Source organism: Felis catus, chromosome D3, assembly GCF_018350175.1.
Source record: "Felis catus isolate Fca126 chromosome D3, F.catus_Fca126_mat1.0, whole genome shotgun sequence".
NCBI lineage: Eukaryota > Metazoa > Chordata > Mammalia > Carnivora > Felidae > Felis > Felis catus.
Genome location: NC_058379.1, coordinates 30320427 through 30341950, shown reverse-complemented (window position 1 = coordinate 30341950; position 21524 = coordinate 30320427). Strand labels below are relative to the sequence as shown.

At 39.7% G+C, this 21524-nt stretch overlaps 2 protein-coding genes across 3 annotated transcripts in view; one reads left to right on the top strand and one right to left on the bottom strand.

The window, feature by feature from the left end:
• The window catches only part of LOC111558517 (ankyrin repeat domain-containing protein 26-like), a 52020-nt gene extending 49048 nt beyond the window's left edge, over positions 1-2972 (bottom strand). Inside the window, exons 1-2 of the mRNA XM_045041236.1 lie at positions 2829-2972; positions 1609-1744 (exon numbers count right to left, since the gene is read on the bottom strand). Of these exons, the coding sequence (XP_044897171.1) occupies positions 1609-1621 (13 nt within the window). The 5' untranslated portion in view covers positions 1622-1744; positions 2829-2972. The remainder of the gene's footprint in view (positions 1-1608; positions 1745-2828) is intronic.
• The window catches only part of LOC123381124 (ankyrin repeat domain-containing protein 26-like), a 297965-nt gene that overhangs the window by 268231 nt on the left and 8210 nt on the right, over positions 1-21524 (top strand). The gene's annotated exons all lie outside the window — the stretch shown is intronic.

Sequence of the window (21524 nt, the reverse complement as noted above, 5' to 3'; positions counted from 1 at the left end):
GAGAGAAGGAAAAGTCACAGACTGGGAGAAGAAAAACCTGGCAAAAAAAAAAAAAAAAGAGAGAGAGAGGTGATAAAGGAACTGTATCTAGCTCTTTCCACCATCTTTCTGTGCCACTATCATGATGCATGTGAATGTCGTGGCAGATGCTCCCCAAAGCATAACAATACTGAAAAGAGAAGCAAACGCCAGGTTCTTACTAGGCCGTGCTCCACAGACATTGTCCACTTTCTAACTGTGATGATGAAGCATGGTTACACTGGTGAATTTAAAAATTGATGATCACAGAGTTGGGAAAATTGTTGTGAACCTCACAGGCAGGTTAAGCAAGCATGGAGTGACTGGCCCCAGAACTGATGGACAATGCAAAGATCTAGAAAAGTGGCAGAATAATCTGCTCAGTTTGGTTTCATTATACTGACCACCTCAGCTACAGTCATGGACCATGAAGAAGCAAGATGAAAACACACAGAAGGGGAAATCCTGGGATTCTTTCCCTAGGGATGTAATACGTATGTGCAAATAAAATGCCTCAATGGAAAACAAAAACAAAAACGACCACAAAAAGACAAAAAGAAAACAAAATAAGAAGGAACTGTGTCTAGAATATACAAAGAATTCTGAAAACTCAACAAGTAAGAAAACAAACAAATTCTTAAAATAAAAAAAAAAGATTTGGACAATTCAAAGAAGATATACAGATGGCAAGCAAGCATGTGAAAATATGGTCAACATCGTCAGTTATTAGCAAAATGTATATTCAAACCATAATGATATATAAAATATCCATCTGAATGGCTAGGATTTAAGAAGCTGACAATACTAAGTGTTCATGAATATGTATGTAGGAATTGGTGCTCTCACAGATTGCTGGTGGGAATGGAAAACAGTATAACTCCTTTAGAAAACGATTTGGCAGCTTCATAATAAGGGAATAGAAAGGGACATGAGATTTTTCAGGGTGATGAATATGTTAACTGGATTGCGGTTATCATTTCATACGTCTAAACATATGTCAAAACTATCAAATGACACACTTCATATATGTGCAGTTTACCTAACCAAAGCTGTTGGAAACGACAAGCTCTTTCACAGGAAGAAACGTCTCAAACAGTGGATAAGACACAGACGGAAAGAAGGATGTCAAACAATACAAGATGAAGCCAGAGGACCGTGGCCTTTAACCTAATAGCAATGAGAAGTAACAGCTAAGCTTTAAGCAAGGAGGTAACATGATGAAATACACATTTTTTTAAGTATATAATAATTATGGCTGCAGTGCAGACCAAGGTCCTGGGAGGTTGAACAGCAGGGAAAGAGGTCCTGAGGTTATCTCAGTCATCTAGGAGAAAAATAATGACCTGACCTGGGTGAAGGCACAGAAGAGAAGCAGAGTTAACAAACACGTTAGATGTGCCATTCCCACTAAGAAAGGTACAGTAGAAATGATGACTCTTTGGCTGAGAGGACACAATAGTTCTCCTTTGATTTTAATATAAAACATATTTCTGAGATGAGCAGCTCTACAATACAGCAGTGTTCTATGGTGCAGTACTAGGCAAGGTGTGCACATATGACTACAGCCATATACGTAAAAAGGCCTCCTACCTTTACAATCCATGCCAAGTTGTTCAGTCAGCAACGTGAAATTCTTAGAGTAAGGCAACCCACAATCCTCTGAGGCTGTTTCAGATGACTGAATGAAGTCGACAAGGTCATCCTTAGAAGTAATTTGCTTTTTGACCTACAAATAAAGAATACCATTTCAAAATGTCCCCCAAATATTTATAAAATATACAAGGTGTAGAAGTGATAAATACCCATCTTTTTATAAAAGCAAACACAGGGGCACCTGAGTGGCTCAGTCGGTTGAGCATCCGACTCCATTGTGGCTCAGGTCATGACCTCAGGGTTCCTGAGTTTGAGTCCCATGTTGACCTCCACAATGTCAGCATGGAGCCTGCTTGGGATTCTCTCTCCCCCTCTCCCCCTGCCCCTCCCCCACTTGTGCGTGCTCTCTGTCAAAATACATTTTAAAAATAAGTGAATAAACATTTAAAAGCGAAAGCACAGACTTTTTATGTTTTTTTATTTTTTTTATATATATGAAATTTATTGACAAATTGGTTTCCATACAACACCCAGTGCTCATCCCAAAAGGTGCCCTCCTCAATACCCATCACCCACCCTCCCCTCCCTCCCACCCCCCATCAACCCTCAGTTTGTTCTAAGTTTTTAACAGTCTCTTATGCTTTGGCTCTCTCCCACTCTAACCTCTTTTTTTTTTTTTTCCTTCCCCTCCCCCATGGGTTCCTGTTAAGTTTCTCAGGATCCACATAAGAGTGAAACCATATGGTATCTGTCGTTCTCTGTATGGCTTATTTCACTGAGCATCACACTCTCCAGTTCCATCCACGTTGCTACAAAAGGCCCTATTTCATTTTTTCTCATTGCCACGTAGTATTCCATTGTGTATATAAACCACAATTTCTTTATCCATTCATCAGTTGATGGACATTTAGGCTCTTTCCATAATTTGGCTATTGTTGAGAGTGCTGCTATGAACATTGGGGTACAAGCACAGAGACTTTTTAAAAGAAGGGGTTTTTATCAAAAAGACACCGTTATCAATAGCTAGTATTTCTAAGTACCTTTTTCACAGCAAATGTCTCTACAACAAAGGAAGATTGTCTATTTTTTCACTACATCTTTCATAAAGTATTTTTTACCACTGAACAATACCTTTAATAAATATTTATCAAAATAACATAATAAAATAAAAATAAAATAAATAAATAAAATAAAATTACATTGTCTATTTCTCTTACCTTGTTCTTCTTCTTAGAAATTTTCTTTGCAGGCCTGAAAAAACCCAACAATTCTTTTCAGGCAAATATTAAATACTTAAAATACAAAGAATATTTAACCCAATTGTTTCTGATATAAAATCTCTGCATTTGAAACTAATTTTCTACAAAGGGGATTAAACAATAGAGTAACATTAAACAGCATAGAAAATATACTATTACTAATATTAACGAAGGATTAGACGTATCCAGTTGTATTATATGTGCTGCTGAAGTGAGAACAACAAAGTACTAAATTTAGATAAAAACTAACAAAAGCAAAGGAAAATCCTAATGCGACTTGCATTATTTGATAGGCATGATACCATTGTTTTTGTTGTTGTCATTTTTACTAAAAATAAACTTTTCCTAGCACTGAAACCTACTTGGAAAGTGCAAGTTAAGTCCCTATATGAAAGGATCCCTTTTTAACAATCATGATATTAACGTGTTGAAGACTCACTGTGCAACGACTCTCTAGGCATTACTATGAGCACTTTACATGTCTTCAAGGTATTTGAAGCCCCACAACAATCTTATGAAGTAGGTTATTATAGTAGGTATTTTACACAGGAAGAAAATGAGGCACAGAAAGTCGAAGTGACTTGCCCAAGAAGCCCTAATCGCTGGCCAAGAACAGACCCTGAATTCAAACCCTGGAATGTGCCTTCAAAGCATGAGTTTCATAACACGTGGTTAAAGTAATACTTAAGTGTTTCTAACTAATATAATAGCAAATGAATCTACATTATTATTCTATTTCTAGCCATAGCTGTACATAACAATTTCTGAATCTTACACATTCTTTTAAGAGACTTTATACCTAGGCAATATTGGAAATCTGCTTTCAATAAACTACAGATTTGCTTCTTCTAGAGAAGTTCATCAACAGGCATTCATTCGTTCATTCAACTGTTTATTCCCACATTCAACACATACTTATTGAACATATAATCTGTGTCCGTGACACTGCTGGTACAGGAAGCATGGTTTTTGTAATTTAGAGCTTTCCAGTCCAAAAGGAATAATCTGTGATGGGTTACTAGTTTATTTTCCAATTGTAAATAAACAAAATCTTCCCCTTTCCCCAGAACATAAATAAATATTAACTTGATATAACCAGATACTTTCAAGTCCCTAACAAAATCATAGCTATTCATGACACTATCAAAGGCACTGACTATCTAAAATCATCAAGGAAGGATTAGTTCTATTCAGAATGGCCTCAGTGTTTGTTTGCATACATTTATTATAAGTGTGAATGTATATATATACACACACATATACTTATATATACATATAGAATTTATACACAGGTGTGTATATATATATATATATATATATACATATATATACATATATATATATACATACTTGCATACATACATATATATTTTTTTAAATCTGCACATTCAATTACAGGAGAATACCCCATTGTGGAACCAATTCTGAATAAACCAACTTCTTCCACAAAATTACATGAATAGGAGTACTAAAGACAATGACTATAATCTTTAAAAGATACTGTAATACACTCAACAAACTTCCTAATGTTTGGAAACGCAAACAAAGTTAAATTAACTAACCATGTCTATCTCTATTGATCATTTCCAACAGCATACATACTCTAAAAGCTCCCATATTAAAATAAAAAGAGGAGGAAAATGCCTTTGCAACTCACATTCTTTTCCAGTTATCATCCATTTCTCTATTACCTTTCCCAATTAAAATGCTCTAAGGAGTTGTTGACACTTACTCATCTTCCATGCTTCCATGGTGACTACTGAAACTGCTCCTTGACAAAGTCACTTACCCTCATCATAACTTTTCAAGCAGTGTGTTTGGTATGTTGAGTATTTCTTGCTTTAGCTTGGACCTACCTACGCTACAGCATCGTATTTCCACAAAAGGTAATCACTGCTAAAATGCCTTCACAGGCACATAATTTATAGATTTTACCTTTCATGCTGATCCTTTTCACTGAAATGGCTGCCATCATTCTTTTGTAGTGGACCACCAGTTAGGGAATCGGCCTTCTTCAACACTGGTGTGATCACAGATCCTTTTGATGTCCCTTTTTCATTTTCACCTTCCTTTAACTTCTTCCTATGTAACCCAGGTTCACTCCTTAAAGAAAAAGCCATTAAAAAGCCATAAAACAGCCAATGTTTTCTAATAATTTTACTGATAAAGAATAAAAAGACAATTTTCATCAAGTTCTGAATTTTACCCATCTGACTTAATTTATTAATTCAGAGAACAGTGCTGAAATACCAACCATCTACAAGGAAATACTCATCTGTTGCTTCAAACACAGACAAATATACAAGTATAATACAATGTGATTTGTAAGAATTGACATGTGAAAAGCTGTAAGTGAGGACAAGAAAGGCTTTATTGAAGAGGGAAAATAAATAGGAGAGGTCACCAGGAAAACAAACGGGAGAAAACCATTTTCTTAGAGATTAGAATGTAAGCACAAAGATTACATTGATCGCATCTAGGTGCCTTGAAAAGAAAAGTATACTTTTTTTTATTTTTTATATGAAATTTATTGACAAATTAGTTTCCATACAACACCCAGTGCTCATCCCAAAAGGTGCCCTCCTCAATACCCATCACCCACCCTCTCCTCCCTCCCACCCCCCATCAACCCTCAGTTTGTTCTCAGTTTTTAAGAGTCTCATATGCTTTGGCTCTCTCCCACTCTAACCTGTTTTTTTTTCCTTCCCCTCCCCCATGAATAGACACTTCTCTAAAGAAGACATCCGGATGGCCAACAGGCACATGAAAAGATGTTCAGCGTCGCTCCTTACCAGGGAAATACAAATCAAAACCACACTCAGGTATCACCTCACGCCAGTCAGAGTGGCCAAAATGAACAAATCAGGAGACTCTAGATGCTGGAGAGGATGTGGAGAAACGGGAACCCTCTTGCACTGTTGGTGGGAATGCAAATTGGTGCAGCCGCTCTGGAAAGCAGTGTGGAGGTTCCTCAGAAAATTAAAAATAGACCTACTTTTAGGAACTTGGAAGAAAACCATAAGATACATGGAACCAAGTAGTAAGAGTCAGGAAAGAAATTCTGACTCAGACATGGGAGTAATAAGTAGATTTGTGCTATATTTTCGGCTTTTCTTTTAAATATAAAAATGCTTCATTTCAACAAAGTTTTAAAATAGCATGAGGTCCATATAACATGAAAGAAGAAGTCAGGGAAATATCTTAGGGGCAAAACTACTTTTAAAATACCCATATGTCAGAGCGATATCAGTATCATAGCTGGGTAAGATGTACCTTATTGCGTCTCCCCACCTACAACAAACTGGCATCTTGTCCACCCAAGGGCAAACCTACCTTTGCGGGAGCTGTGGGAATCTAGCACCATATTCCGAGGGACCGAGGAAAAGCCTTTCCTACCCGTGCGTCAGGTAACAGGCATACATACTACAGTCTAATCTGTGGACCTAGCAATAGCCCATAAAGTGCCTCCATTCCCTCCCTCTCAGCCACATCTGGGAGTCCCTCCCTAGAAAACACTGTCTAGGATAATCACCCGCGGATGAGAGAGCCTTTTTGGAAAACCAGGTGTCCTGCAGAGAGTTTGCAGCACACCACTGGAGCAAAAAAATCAGGGTTGGACACACTGAAGAGGTAGTCATTAAAGACTGGAGGAGGTGACTGCTATTTCAAATGCAAAGACAGCAATGCAAAACTGCAAAGAATATAAAATATCAAGGAAATATGATACCATCAAGGGATCACAATAATCTTCCAGTAATCAATCGGAAACACATGGAGATCTGTAATTGATTCAAAAGAGAATTCAAAAACAGCAGTTTTAAGGAAACTCAGTGAGTTACAAGAAAAATACAAAAAGCCAACTCATTAAAATCAGAAAAACACTCTATGAATAAAATGAGAAGCTTAACAAAGAGCTGGAAATAGTAAAAACTGACTAAACAAAAATCCTGGAGCTGAAGTGTATAATGAAGGAGATGAAAAAAGCAAGAGTGATCACTGACAGGAAATGGATCAAGCAAAAAATAAAAATGTGAATTTAATGACAGGAACTATCAAATTATCCAGTCAGCAGACAACAAAGTAAAAAGAAAGAAAAAGAGTGAGGAAAGACTATGTGACTACAAGTGAGCCCTCATAAGGCTATTAGCAATTTCTCAGCAGAAACCTTACATACCAGGAGGCAGTGGGATTATACATACTCAAAGTGCTAAGAGAAAAAAGACTACCAATCAAGAATACTTTACTCAGCAAAATTACCCTTCGGAAATCAAGTCAAATAAATACATTTGATACACCGCATTAACAGGATAAAAAAAAAAAATCATATGATCATCCCAGCATGTGAGGAAAAAGCATTTGACAAAATTCAACATCTTTTCAGGATTAAAAACTCTCAATAAAGTGGGTACTGAATTATCACACCTGGACATAGTGAAGTCCAATATGATAAGCCCACAGCCAATATCATATGCAGTGGTAAAAAACTTAAAGCTTTTACTCTAAGTTCAAGAACAAGGCAAAGTTGCCCACTTGACCACTCCTATTCAACAGGATACGGGAAGTCCTAGCCAAAGCAGTCAGGCAAGAAAAGGAAATGACAGGCATCCAAATCAGAAAAGAAGACATAAAACCGTCTTTGCTTGCAGATGATATGTTCTTATATATAGAATATCCTGAAGATACCACCAAAAAGCTGTTCAAAGGATGAAGGATACAAAATGAACATAAAGATGCAGGGGTGCCTGGGTGGCTCAGTCATTTAAGCTTCTGACTTCAGCTAAGGCCATGATCTTGTGGTTTGCGGTTCAAGCCCTCTATTGGGCTCTGTGCTGACAGCTCAGAGCCTGGAGCCTGCTTTGGATTCTCTCTCTCTCTCTCTCTCTCTCCCCCTCTCTCTCTCTCTCTCTGCCCCTCCTCTGTCCACACTCTGTCTCTTTAGCCTCTACTACAAAGCTGTGATCATCAAGAGAGTATGGTATTGGCACAAAAACAGACACACAGACCAATGCAATAGAATAGAGACCCCAGAAGTAGACCCACAAATGTATGGCCAACTAAGCACTGACAAAGCAGGAAAGAGTATCCAATGGAAAAAAAAAGACAGTCTCTTTCTTCAGGGAGAACTGGACAGCAACATGCAGAAGAATGGAACTAGACCACTTTCTTACACCATACGCACAAATAAACTCAAAATGGATGAAGGACCTGAATGTGAGACAGGAAACCCTCAAAACCCTAGAGGAGAAAGCAGGAAAAAACCTCTTTGACCTCCGCCGCAGCAATTTCTTACTTGACACATCTCCAAAGGCAAAGGAATTAAAAGCAAAAATGAACTACTGGGACCTCGTCAAGATAAAAAGCTTCTGCACTGCAAAGGAATCAATCAACAAAACCAAAGGGCAACCAACAGAATGGGAGAAGATATTTGCAAATGACATATTGGATAAAGGAAGGGCTAATGTCCAGAATCCGTAAAGAACTCAGCAAACTCCACACCCACAAAACAAATAATCCAGGGAAGAAATGGGCAGAAGACATGAATAGACACTTTTCCAAAGAAGACATCCAGATGGAATACAGACACATAGAAAGATGCTCAATGTCACTCCTCATCAGGGAAATACAAATCAAAACCACACTGAGATACCACCTCACGCTGGTCAGAGCGGCTAAAATGAACAAATCAGGAGACTGTAGATGCTGGCGAAGACGTGGAGAAACAGGAACCCTCTTGCACTGTTGGTGGCAATGCAAACTGGTGCAGCCACTCTGGAAAACAATGTGGAGGTTCCTCAAATAATTAAAAATAGAACTACATTATGACCCAGCAATAGCACTGCTGGGAATTTACCCAAGGGATAAGGAGTGCTGATGCATAGGGGCACATGTACCCCAATGTTTACAGCAGCACTTTCAACAATCGCCAAATTATGGAAAGAGCCTAAATGTTCATCACCCGACGAATGGAGAAAGAAGATGTGGTTTATATATACAGTGGAATACTACTTGGCAATGAGAAACAGTGAAATCTGACCGTTTGCAACAACGTGGATGGAACTGGAGGGTATTACGCGAAGTGAAATAAGTCAGGCAGTGAAAGACAGATACCATATGTTTTCACTTATATCTGGATCCTGAGAATCTTAACAGGAGACTGGGGGGGGGGGGGGGGGGGAAAAAAGTTACAGAGAGGGAGGGAGGCAAACAATAAGAGACTCGTAAACACTGAGAATCAACTAAGGTTTGATAGGAGATGGGGGAGAGGGGAAAGTGGGTGATGGGCATTGAGAAGGGCACCTGTTGGGATGAGCAGTGGGTGTTGTATGGAAACCAATTTGACAATAGATTATATTTAGTAAAACAAAATTACAAAATCAACATCAAGAAATCAGTTGCATTTCTACACAATAACAATGAAATAGCTGAAAAAGAAATATAAGGAAACAATCCCCTTCCCCAAAACATCAAAAAGAACAAAATACTTTGGAATAAATTTAATCAAGGACTTTTTGAAAGATAGGTACAGTAAAGACTACAAGACATTGTAAAAGAAACAGCAGAGACACAAACAAGTGGGAAGATACCCCGTTGTTTATGGATTAGAAAAATTAGTATCATTAAATATCCACTTTACCTGAAACCACCTACAGAGTCAATGCAATCCTTGTGAAAATTCCAATGACCTTTTTCACAGAAATAGGAAAAGCATTCCTCAAATGTGTAAGGAACCAAGAAGACCCCAAATAGCCAAAGCAATCCTAAGAAAGAAGAACAAAGCTGGAAGCATCACACTTGCTGGTGTCAAACTATTACAAAGTTATGGTAATAAAAACCGTGTGAAGTTGCACAAAAACAAACACAAAGGTGAAGGAAAGAGAATCAAGAACCCAGAAATAAACCCATTGCATAAAGCCAACGAAAAACCCATGCCTAAAGTCTCTTTGTTAAGAGACCCGAGAATACTCAAAAGAGAAAAGGTAATCTCTTCAATACATGATGCTGAGAAAAGTGGTTATTAACATGCAACAGAATAAAACTGTGCCTCTACCTTACACCACTCACAAAAGTTAACCCAAACTCAAATAACGACTTCCATATAAAATCTTAAATCATAAAAGTCCTAGAAGAAAACACAGGATAAAACCTCCTTGGCATAGATCTTACGAATGATTTAGGATAGGACATCCAAAGTACAAGCAATAAAAGCAAAAACAACCAATGCAATCAACAATGTTTCCGTACAGCAAAAGAAACAAGCAACATGACGGAAAGGCAACCTATGGAAAGGATGAAAACATTCACAAGCTACAAATATGAGAAACGTCAATATCTAAAATGTGTAAGGAATTCGTACACCTCAGCAGCTAAAAACAAATATAATTAAAAACTGGGCAAGGCACCTTCATAGACGTCTCTCCTCAGAACATATTCAGATGGCCAAGGGTACACAAGAAGGTGCTCGATATCACTATTCATCAGGGCAATGCAAATCTAAACTGCAGGATATAGATATCACTTTGACCTATTGAAATGGCTATTGTCAAAAAGACAAGAGATATCGTTGGCAAGGATGTACAGGAAAGGAATTCCTTGTACTGCTGTAGGACTGTAAATTGGGACAGCCACTATGTAAAACAGTATGGTGGCTCCTCAACACACTAAAAATAGAACCTCCATAGGAGCCAATAATCCCATTTCTGGGTATATATCTTAAAGACATGACATCCTTACCTTGGAGAGATAGCTGCAGCCCTCTGTTTATTGCAGCATTATTTACAATAGTCAAGAAACAACCTAAGCATCCATCAATGGATCCATGGATTCAAAAATATGGTATTATATTTACAATGGAATATTTTCAGCCACAAGCAAGAAGGAAATCCTGCCATTTGTGACAACATGAGTGAAACTTGAGGGCTTTATGCTTAGTGAAAAGAAGTCAGGCACAGGAAGACAATTACTGTATGATCTGACTTACATGTGGAATTAAAAAAAAATGCACGGAAATCTCTCTCTCTCTCTCTCTCTCTCTCTCTCTCTCTCTCTCTCTCTCTCAAAAATAAATAAATGTTACCAAAAAAAGTGTCCCCATCAATGTTTATTTTGTATCACAGCCAATTTGTCCCTACCATGATGGGTTATCTAATGGAAAATCTTAGCAAATAGCCATTTACATTTATCTGGTACTACCATATGGCCAGCCTGGCTTTGCCAAAACCTATAATCATGGATATTATAATCTAATTGTTCCCAGTATGACTGTCCAGAATTGCAGGCCACTTTTTTTGTGTGTTTCCGATGGAATCCTTGAAGATATTCATGGATTTTTCTTTCAGTTCTTATGAAATCCTTGCATGCAGACTTTTATCAGGGCAGCCTATTTAGCATGACGGCTAAGATTTAGAATGTGGATCTGGGCATGATTGTTACCATTATGCAGTAATTGCTGTAGAATGCAGACTGGCATTGGTCACATAGGAAGACAGCATCTAGAAGCAAGGAAGGCCAGTGAGTGTTTCTTTGAAGAAACACTCTAGAGTTTCTCTAGAGGTGACTGAAAAATAAATGCTTGGTAGCATTCTACCTTTTGCCATAGAAGAGCAAAGAGGGAGAGAAGAGCGCCCCACCTCCAACCTACTTCCCTAGCAGCCAAGGTCAGCACATCAGCTAGTACTGACCCTGGCTGTGGGGACATAACCTAAAGTATGGAGAGACAGTTGGCATTTGGTAATATCTGGGTGAGAATTTTCCCATCTACTATAAAGTATGATGTACATGGTACATTTCTAACTGGAAACTTTTTTGCTGTGAAGACACACGATGTCAGGAATTAAGACCTTTGATGATGCCACAACAGGAAAAGAGGTGGGAATATGATCACCAATCTTCACTTCTCTAACATCCTGGCTCATGGCTGTAACTGTACCACTGAAGTTCAGCGCCAGTAATATTTATGTTTCTCCATCGTGTCATCAGCCCCATATAAAGTATTGCTGAAATATTAGCTGGAGGTGCTGACAGGAAAATAATCTTCTGAGTGGACACATATTTTATCAGTCTCAGCTTCCACAACGGATCGTTGAGCAATGTGTTTGTGCCTTTCTGTCTCAGCTGTCACCTCTCCTACACTGTAGGGATCCAAGGTGTAGCGAGTAGACATCTGAGTTCGGTTTGCCTTTGTGAGGTTTGCTATCATAAGCCTTTCCAAGGAGAGTACACTTGGTCTCAGGAGTGAATAATCTCCCCTGATCAATAGAGAGTTCTGGATAATCCTTCCCCTTACACTTAATAACAGCTTGTGCTATACTTGCCATGTCCTATGGGCTTGTATCATCAATATGTATCATCTGAAATGTGATTCTTGGCACTTCAATCAAAGAGACACTTGTCAGGCTAGAGAGGACAAATCCTGGAATAATGTCATCCACGTTTCTCATTGTTTTATAAGAATAGATTAGTATCACAAAATAATCAGCACTTTGGTCTTTTATGGCCAAAATAAGTTGCGGAAATGCCTCACAGCACATTGGTGGGTACTGAAGACGTATACCTGGGATTTCTTCATTTACTTGTTTAATTCCTCACAGGAATAAAGATGACACAGTCTTTTATTTCAGTCTTTATCTTATCACCTACTCTCATCTCAGAATCTTGGCTTGCTTCCCGTTCCTGAAACCTAACATACTCAGAATCATAAGGCAAATATTTTGTAAGCTCTTGAGCTATTGCAAATATGTCAACTAGAATTTGTAAGAGAAGCACTTCACCAGCCCCATGCATCTCAGTGTGCAATATGTGTTTCCAATGGTTTCTAGAAGAAAACTGTCATTAGATTGTGTTTTGTTTACATGAATCCCATCTCTTCTAGTTTTGCTAAAACGTAACCATATTTGTCCATAAAGAACCAACACCCTTCCAAATAGTTTTTTTACATTTGGTGACCTTTACGTATGTATTCATTTCCCCTTCCAGATTTCTGAAAACTGTCAATTTGTCTATCTTTGATGAAACACCAGTGTTCCTCCAATATTCCCTCTTGTGGCCATGACTACTGTCATTCCTAAGAAAGAGTCTAGCAGTATTTTTTCCAATATATGAAATTTATTGTCAAATTTGTTTCCATACAACACCCAGTGCTCATCCCAAAAGGTGCCCTCCTCATCATCCACCCAACCCTCCCTCCCACCCCCCCATCAACCCTCAGTTTCTTCTCAGTTTTTAAGAGTCTCTTATGCTTATGCTTTGGCTCTCTCCTACTCTAACCCTCCTACTCTAACCCTCCCCCATGGGTTTCAGTTAAGTTTCTCAGGATCCACACAAAAGTGAAAACATATGGTATCTGTCTTTCTCTGTATGGCTTATTTCACTTAGCATCACACTCTCCAGTTCCATCCACGTTGCTACAAAGGGCCATATTTCGTTCTTTATCATTGCCATGTAGTACTCCATTGTGTACATAAACCACAATTTCTTTACCCATTCATCAGTTGATGGACATTTAGGCTCTTTCCATAATTTGGCTATGGTTGAGAGTGCTGCTATAAACATTGGGGTACAAGTGCCCCTATGCATCAGTACTCCTGGATCCCTTGGGTAAATTCCTAGCAGTGCTATTGCTGGGTCATAGGGTAGGTCTATTTTTAATTTTCCGAGGAACATCCACACTGTATTCCAGAGTGGCTGCACCAATTTGCATTCCCACCAACAGTGCAAGAGGGTTCCCATTTCTCCACATCCTCGCCAGCATCTAGAGTCTCCTGATTTGTTCATTTTGGCCACTCTGACTGGCGTGAGGTGATATCTGAGTGAGGTTTTGATTTGTATTTCCCTGATATGGAGCGACGTTGAGCATCTTTTCATGTGCCTGTCGGCCATCCAGATGACTTCTTTAGAGAAGTGTCTATTCATGTTTTCTGCCCATTTCTTCACTGGGTTATTTGTGTTTCGGGTGTGGAGTTTGGTGAGCTCTTTATAGATTTTGGATACTAGCCCTCTGTCTGATATGTCATATGCGAATATCTTTTCCCATTCCGTTGGTTGCCTTTTAGTTTTGTTGGTTGTTTCCTTTGCTGTGCAGAAGCTTTTTATCTTCATAAGGTCCCAGTAATTCATTTTTGCTTTTAATTCCCTTGCCTTTGGGGATGTGTCGAGTAAGAGATTGCTACGGCTGAGGTCAGAGAGGTCTTTTCCTGCTTTCTCCTCTAGGGTTTGGATGGTTTCCTGTCTCACATTCAGGTCCTTTATCCATTTTGAGTTTATTTTTGTGAATGGTGTGAGAAAGTGGTCTAGTTTCAACCTTCTGCATGTTGCTGCCCAGTTCTCCCAGCACCATTTGTTAAAGAGACTGTCTTTTTTCCATTGGATGTTCTTTCCTGCTTTGTCAAAGATGAGTTGGCCATACGTTTGTGGGTCTAGTTCTGGGGTTTCTATTCTATTCCATTGGTCTATGTGTCTGTTTTTGTGCCAATACCATGCTGTCTTGATGATGACAGCTTTGTAGTAGAGGCTAAAGTCTGGGATTGTGATGCCTCCTGCTTTGGTCTCCTTCTTCAAAATTCCTTTGACTATTCGGGGCCTTTTGTGGTTCCATATGAATTTTAAAATTGCTTGTTCTAGTTTCGAGAAGAATGCTGGTGCAATTTTGATTGGGATTGCATTGAATGTGTACATAGCTTTGGGTAGTATTGACATTTTGACAATATTTATTCTTCCAATCCATGAGCAGGAATGTCTTTCCATTTCTTTAAATCTTCTTCAATTACCTTCGTAAGCTTTCTATAGTTTTCAGCATACAGATCCTTTACATCTTTGGTTAGATTTATCCCTAGGTATTTTATGCTTCTTGGTGCAATTGTGAATGGGATCAGTTTCTTTATTTGTCTTTCTGTTGCTTCATTGTTAGTGTATAAGAATGCAACTGATTTCTGTACATTGATTTTGTATCCTGCAACTTTGCTGAATTCCTGTATCAGTTCTAGCAGACTTTTGGTGGAGTCTGTCGGATGTTCCATGTATAATATCATGTCATCTGCAAAAAGCGGAAGCTTGACTTCATCTTTGCCAATTTTGATGCCTTTGATTTCCTTTTGTTGTCTGATTGCTGATGCTAGAACTTCCAGCACTATGTTAAACAGCAGCGGTGAGAGTGGGCATCCCTGTCGTGTTCCTGATCTCAGGGAGAAAGCTCTCAGATTTTCCCCGTTGAGGATGATGTTAACTGTGGGCTTGTCATAAATGGCTTTTATGATCTTTAAGTATGTTCCTTCTATCCCCACTTTCTCAAGGGTTTTTATTAAGAAAGGGTGCTGGATTTTGTCAAAGGCCTTTTCTGCATCGATTGACAGGATCATATGGTTCTTCTCTTTTCTTTTATTAATGTGATGTATCACATTGATTGATTTGTGAATGTTGAACCAGCCCTGCATCCCAGGAATGAATCCCACTTGATCATGGTGAATAATTCTTTTTATATGCTACGATTTGCTAGTATCTTATTGAGAATTTTTGCATCCATATTCATCAGGGATATTGGCCTGTAGTTCTCTTTTTTTTACTGGGTCTCTGTCTGGTTTAGGAATCAAAGTAATACTGGCTTCATAGAATGAGTCTGGAAGTTTTCCTTCCCTTTCTATTTCTTGGAATAGCTTGAGAAGGATAGGTATTATCTCTGCTTTAAACGTCTGGTAGAACTCCCCTGGGAAGCCATCTGGTCCTGGACTCTTATTTGTTGGGAGATTTTTGATAACCGATTCCATTTCTTCGCTGGTGATGGGTCTGTTCAAGCTTTCTATTTCCTCCTGATTGAGTTTTGGAAGAGTGTGGGTGTTCAGGAATTTGTCCATTTCTTCCAGGTTGTCCAATTTGTTGGCATATAATTTTTCATAGTATTCCCTGATAATTGTTTGTATCTCTGAGGGATTGGTTGTAATAATTCCATTTTCATTCATGATTTTATCTATTTGGGTCATCTCCCATTTCTTTTTGAGAAGCCTGGCTAGAGGTTTGTCAATTTTGTTTATTTTTTCAAAAAACCAACTCTTGGTTTTGTTGATCTGCTCTACAGTTTTTTTTAGATTCTATATAGTTTATTTCTGCTCTGATCTTTATTATTTCTCTCCTTCTGCTGGGTTTAGGCTGCCTTTGCTGTTCTGCTTCTAGTTCCTTTAGGTGTGCTGTTAGCTTTTGTATTTGGGATTTTTCTTGTTTCTTGAGATAGGCCTGGATTGCAATGTATTTTCCTCTCAGGACTGCCTTCGCTGTGTCCCAAAGCATTTGGATTGTTGTATTTTCATTTTCGTTTGTTTCCATATATTTTTTAATTTCTTCTCTAATTGCCTGGTTGCCCCACTCATTCTTTAGTAGGGTGTTCTTTAACCTCCATGCTTTTGGACGTTTTCCAGACTTTTTTCTGTGGTTGATTTCAAGCTTCATAACATTGTGGTCTGAAAGTATGCATGGTATAATTTCAATTCTTGTAAACTTATGAAGGGCTGTTTTGTGACCCAGTATATGATCTATCTTGGAGAATGTTCCATGTGCACTCGAGAAGAAAGTATATTCTGTTGCTTTGGGATGCAGAGTTCTAAATATATCTGTCAAGTCCATCTGATCCAGTGTATCATTCAGGGCCCTTGTTTCTTTATTGATCCTGTGTCTAGATGATCTATCCATTTCTGTAAGTGGGGTGTTAAAGTCCCCTGCAATTACCACATTCTTATCAATAAGGTTGCTTATGTTTATGAGTAATTTATATTGGAGAATGTTCTATGTGCACTTAAGAAGAATGTGCGTTCTACTGCTGTTACATGAGAAGATCTCAGTACATCTGTATCGATATCTATCTGTATAAATGTATATATAAAGGCCAATATATGTGTATGTATATCTGAATACATCTGGTCCAATGACACATTGGATCTGTGTTTCCTTACTGATTTTCTGCCTTGATGATCCGCCTATTGCAATGCATGGAGTCTTAACCGTCGTCTACAATCATGGTATTTGTATGTATACATTCATTCATGTTTGTGATTAATGGATTCATATATGTGGGCCTTAACTTTGGGGACATAAGCATTTGCAATTGTGCCTGGGTGGCGCAGTCGGTTAAGCGTCTGACTTCAGCCAGGTCACGATCTCGTGGTCCGTGAGTTCGAGCCCCGCGTCGGGCTCTGGGCTGATGGCTCAGAGCCTGGAGCCTGTTTCCGATTCTGTGTCTCCCTCTCTCTCTGCCCCTCCCCCATTCATGCTCTGTCTCTCTCTGTCCCAAAAATAAATAAACGTTGAAAAAAAAATTTTTAAAAAATCATTTGCAATTGTTAGCTCCTCTTGATGGACAGACCCCTTAATTATGATATAATGCCCTTCTGAATCTGTTACTACCGTCTTTGGTTTAGAATCTAGTCTGTCTGGTGGAAGTATGGCAACTCCAGCTTTCTTTCGACTTCTAGTAGCATGATAGGTGGCTCCCATTACCTTCACTTTGAATCTGGAGGTGTCCTGGGGTCTAAAATCAGTGTCTTGTTGACAGCATATAGATGGATCTTGTTCTTTGGTTTTGTTTTGTGTTTTATCCATTCTGATTCCCTGTGTCTTTTGATTGGGACATTGAGTGCATTCACATTCAGAGTGATTAGTGAAAGATACGGATTTAGTGTCTTTGTGTTATCTGAAGGTTTCATGTTTTTGGTGAGGCCTCTGGTCGTTTGTAGACTCTGCTGCTTTCCACTCACAGAGTCGCCTCTTAGGATCTCCTGCAGGGCTGGTTTAGTGGTCATGAACTCCATTAGGTTTTGTCTGTCTGGGAAAGCCTTTCTCTTCTCTTTCGATTCTAAATGACAGCCTTGCTGGGGAAAGGAGTCTTCACTGCATATGTTCCCATTGAGCACATTGACCGTTTCCCACCCCTCCTTTCTGCCCTGCCAAGTTTCATGGGACAGGTCTGCTGCTACTGTTATGTGTCTTCCCTTATAGATTAAGACCCGTTTGTCCCTAGCTGCTTTCAGAATTCTCTCTTGGTCTTTGTATTTTTCCGGTTTCGCTTTGACATGTGGTGGTGTTGACCTGGTTTTGTTGATTTTGAAGGGAATAATTCTCTGTGCCGCCAGGACTTGGATGCCTGTTTCCTTCCCCAGATGAGGGAAGTTCTCAGCTCTAAGTTGTTCAAATAAACCTTCTGCCCCTTTCTCTCACTCTTCTTCTTCTGGGACTCCTGTGATGTGGCTATTATTTCATCTCACCGAATCACTTAGGTCTCTGGTACCTGCCTCGGAGTCTAGTAATTTCCTTTCTTTCCTTTCTCTGCTTCATCTTTGTCCACAATTGTATCTTCTATTTCACCAATTTTCTCTTCTGCTTCTCCCATCCTTGATGTTACTGCATCCAGTTTATTTTGTAACTCATTTACAACATTTCATTTTCAGCATTCATCATGACGGGTCATTAGGTGCTTGATCTCTGAAGCAGTAGATTGTCTGCTGTCTTCTATTCTCGGTTTCAAGCCCATCTATGCATCTTATGACTGTTATTCCAAAAACGTGATCAGATAAATTGTTTCTGTCTCTTTTGACCACTTCTCTGGCTGGCCTTTCTTTCTGGAATTTTTTTTTGAGGTGAATTCTTCCAATTTGTCGTTGTGGCTAGATTCCAGCCCTTTATGTGTTTTAATATCTTGTTCTGTGTCCCACACCTGCGAGTACTACTATATTAAAAAGGGGTCCTACACTGTCCAGGGCCTGGAAGTTGAACAAATGTTTTTGGATTGTGTTGTGTGCACTCTTTTGGTACTTCTTTGGCTGCTTTTCTCACTACTTGGAATGGTGGTTTGGGCCTTCCACCAGGTGTGCTTTGATTTGTTTGTTGAAGTAATCCTGGAAAGAAAGGAGAAGAGGGTGGTGAAGAATCCTTAGCCCAAACAAAGAGAGAAATGACAGGAGTGGAAGAAAAGACCAGGCAGTGACTCGAAGGAGCTATACGGCTTAATCCAGAAAGAGAGGGAGGAAAATGAAGAAGGAGATCTGGAAAAGTATAGAGAAAATGCCCGATCAAGCAAACAAACAAAGAACCAGAACAGAAGAACAAAGGAAAAAAGATAATGTGTGTGTGTGTGTGTATGTGTGTGTGTGTGTGTGTGTGTTATATACATATATACATATAGCTTTGACCCAAAGTCAACTCCAGACTACTAGGCTGATTCCCAAGGGAGAAGAGGAAAGAGGAGAGTAGAAAGAGAAAAAAGGGAAAAGAGAAGAAAGGGAAAGAAAAGGAAAGAAAAGATAGGCTCCTGGGTGGCTCAGTTGGTGAAGTGTCTGACTCTTGAATTTGGTCAGGTCATATTGTCACTGTTGGTGGTTTCGAAACTCCCATCAGGCTCTGCAGTGAGAGCATGGATCCTGCTTGGATTCTCTCTCTCTCCCTCTCTCTGCACCTCTCCTGCTTTATCTCTCTCTCTCTCTCTCTCTCTCTCAGAATACAGAAATAAACATTAAAAAGAAAAGAAAAGAAAAAAAGAATAATTCAAATGAAAACAAACAAACAAACTAAGATAAAAAAAACCAGAGGAGAGTTGTTTATTGGTGCCTGGGGCTGGTGGCTGTGCTGGTCTAGGGGAGGGGCTGTCTGGTCCCATCAGTGTCAATCTCACTCCCATAGAGAAGCAGTTACCAGGCACAGAGAGGCAGGGTTTGGGGTAATGGGCCTGGCTCCACTGAGGCTCACTGTCCGTTCCCTGAAGCCCCACAGTGTTGGTCATGGGGAGAGAAATGGCGACACCCCAGTCTCTCCTGCCCACACGAGGTGTCTCAAAACTCGTTGTTTAGGCTGTCCTCCTAGAATAGCTTGGGGGTCTGGCTTGCCTCTGCTGTACAGTCTCCTGTGCTCCCAGAGCACTGAGCTGTGATTCAAAACCCTGTAGGATCCTGCTTTGCTCGGACCTGGTTCTGGAGTAGCGCCACTCTGCGCAGTGGACAGAGGGCTTCTGGTTCGTGCCTGCAGGGTCTTTTTCCCTTGGGGAGGACAATACCTCCTCTTTCCACCATACTCAAGGTGTTCTCTCCCAGTGTAGCCCTGAGATTGGTACCAAGCCTAGGGGCGGCTCCGTCCCCACCAGGAGTGGGAGGTGGCAGCTGTGGTTTAGAGAAAATCTGACAACCTTGAAAATTCTGTTTTTTAGCCTCTAAGGCTGTTTTGCAAAGTAGAAGCTGACTTTCTGGACATCTCCTTGGTCTGTGGTCCGGACAGGTTTTTTCATATCCAACTACACCTCCCACAGCCTCTCTCTCTCTTCCTTTCATTTCTCCACCAAAGGGCTTCCCCCGTTCCATGCCTGTGCTGCCCATTTTATTTCTCCCAATTCGCATACACACCCTTCTGTCCCACCAGGCTGTCTCTTTGCACCTGTGGAGATATTCCTGTCCCTCTGCAGCCTGTCCTGGTATTCCAAGTGTTGTGACCTCAATACTGCTGTGTTTGAGGGACAAGGGAAATTCCGATTCCCCTCCTCTGCCATCTTAACTCCTCTCACCTCCTTTTACTTTCCTTTTCACAATTTCACAGTTCTGTGTAGGATTGCATTATTCTATCAGTTTAATATGTTTTATAGATACTTACGATGGCCTTTTCTTACTTGAACTTCATTGATCTCAATTTTCTTTTTGTTTTTTTAAAGTTTATTCCTTTATTAATTGGAGAGAGAGAGACAGAGAGAGCACACGTGGGGAGGGGTAGAGAGACAGAGGGTGAGAGAGAAAATCCCAAGCAGACCCTGCACTGTCAGTGCAGAACCAGACGGGGGGCTTGAACCCTTGAACTGTGAGATCATGACTAGAGCCAAAATCAAGAGTCAGGTGCTAACTGAATGAGGCATTCAGGCGGCCCTAACATTTTCTTTGGAAGTCCCCTGGGCACTTTAAATTTAATATGCCCTAGTTTCAAGACATTGTTTCTGACCCTTTCCCTTTCCTCTTTCCTGACTCTTTGTAATCTACTCTGTCCGTTGTGTTCCCTAGCCTCAAAAATAGCAGCCCTGAAACAGGAAAAGTCCTGGACTCCGAACTCCCCTGAAATGACCGCATCCAGTCACTCACCACATTCGATATTTTGTACCTGCTGACCATTTTTCATATGTTATTCCCGTAATTCACTCGCTCACCTATAATTTTGCAGTTCTCTTCTGGTTTTGCTTCCTTTACGTTCATCCTACATTGCTGCCAGAGTGACCTTTCTAAAATATACTTGGCACGATGTCACTCCTCTGCTTATTCAATGGATCCCCATTACCTGAAGGAGAAAATTCATGTTCTAGCATAACACTGCTTTTTTTTTTTTTTTGGTTTCGTCCTGATGTTCCAGTAATATCTCTCTATCTATCCCATTCCCAATAACTCTGTTCCAGTTTTGCCATATCACATAGGTGTTGTCACTTACTATGTTATTTCATACTTGATCCTTTTGCTAATTCTAGAATGCCCTTCACACCCTCCCTGTGCACTTTGTCTGTCTTTTAAGATACAGCCCTATCTTCCCAGCATTTGCTGAGCTTCCCAAATGTAAGTGTTTTTTCCTTTGTGCGTTCACTGTACATGATTCACTTCCCTTGCAGAACTAGTGGATGGTATTTTTCTGTCCTTACCTGTTTTCATGCATCTCTACCACTAC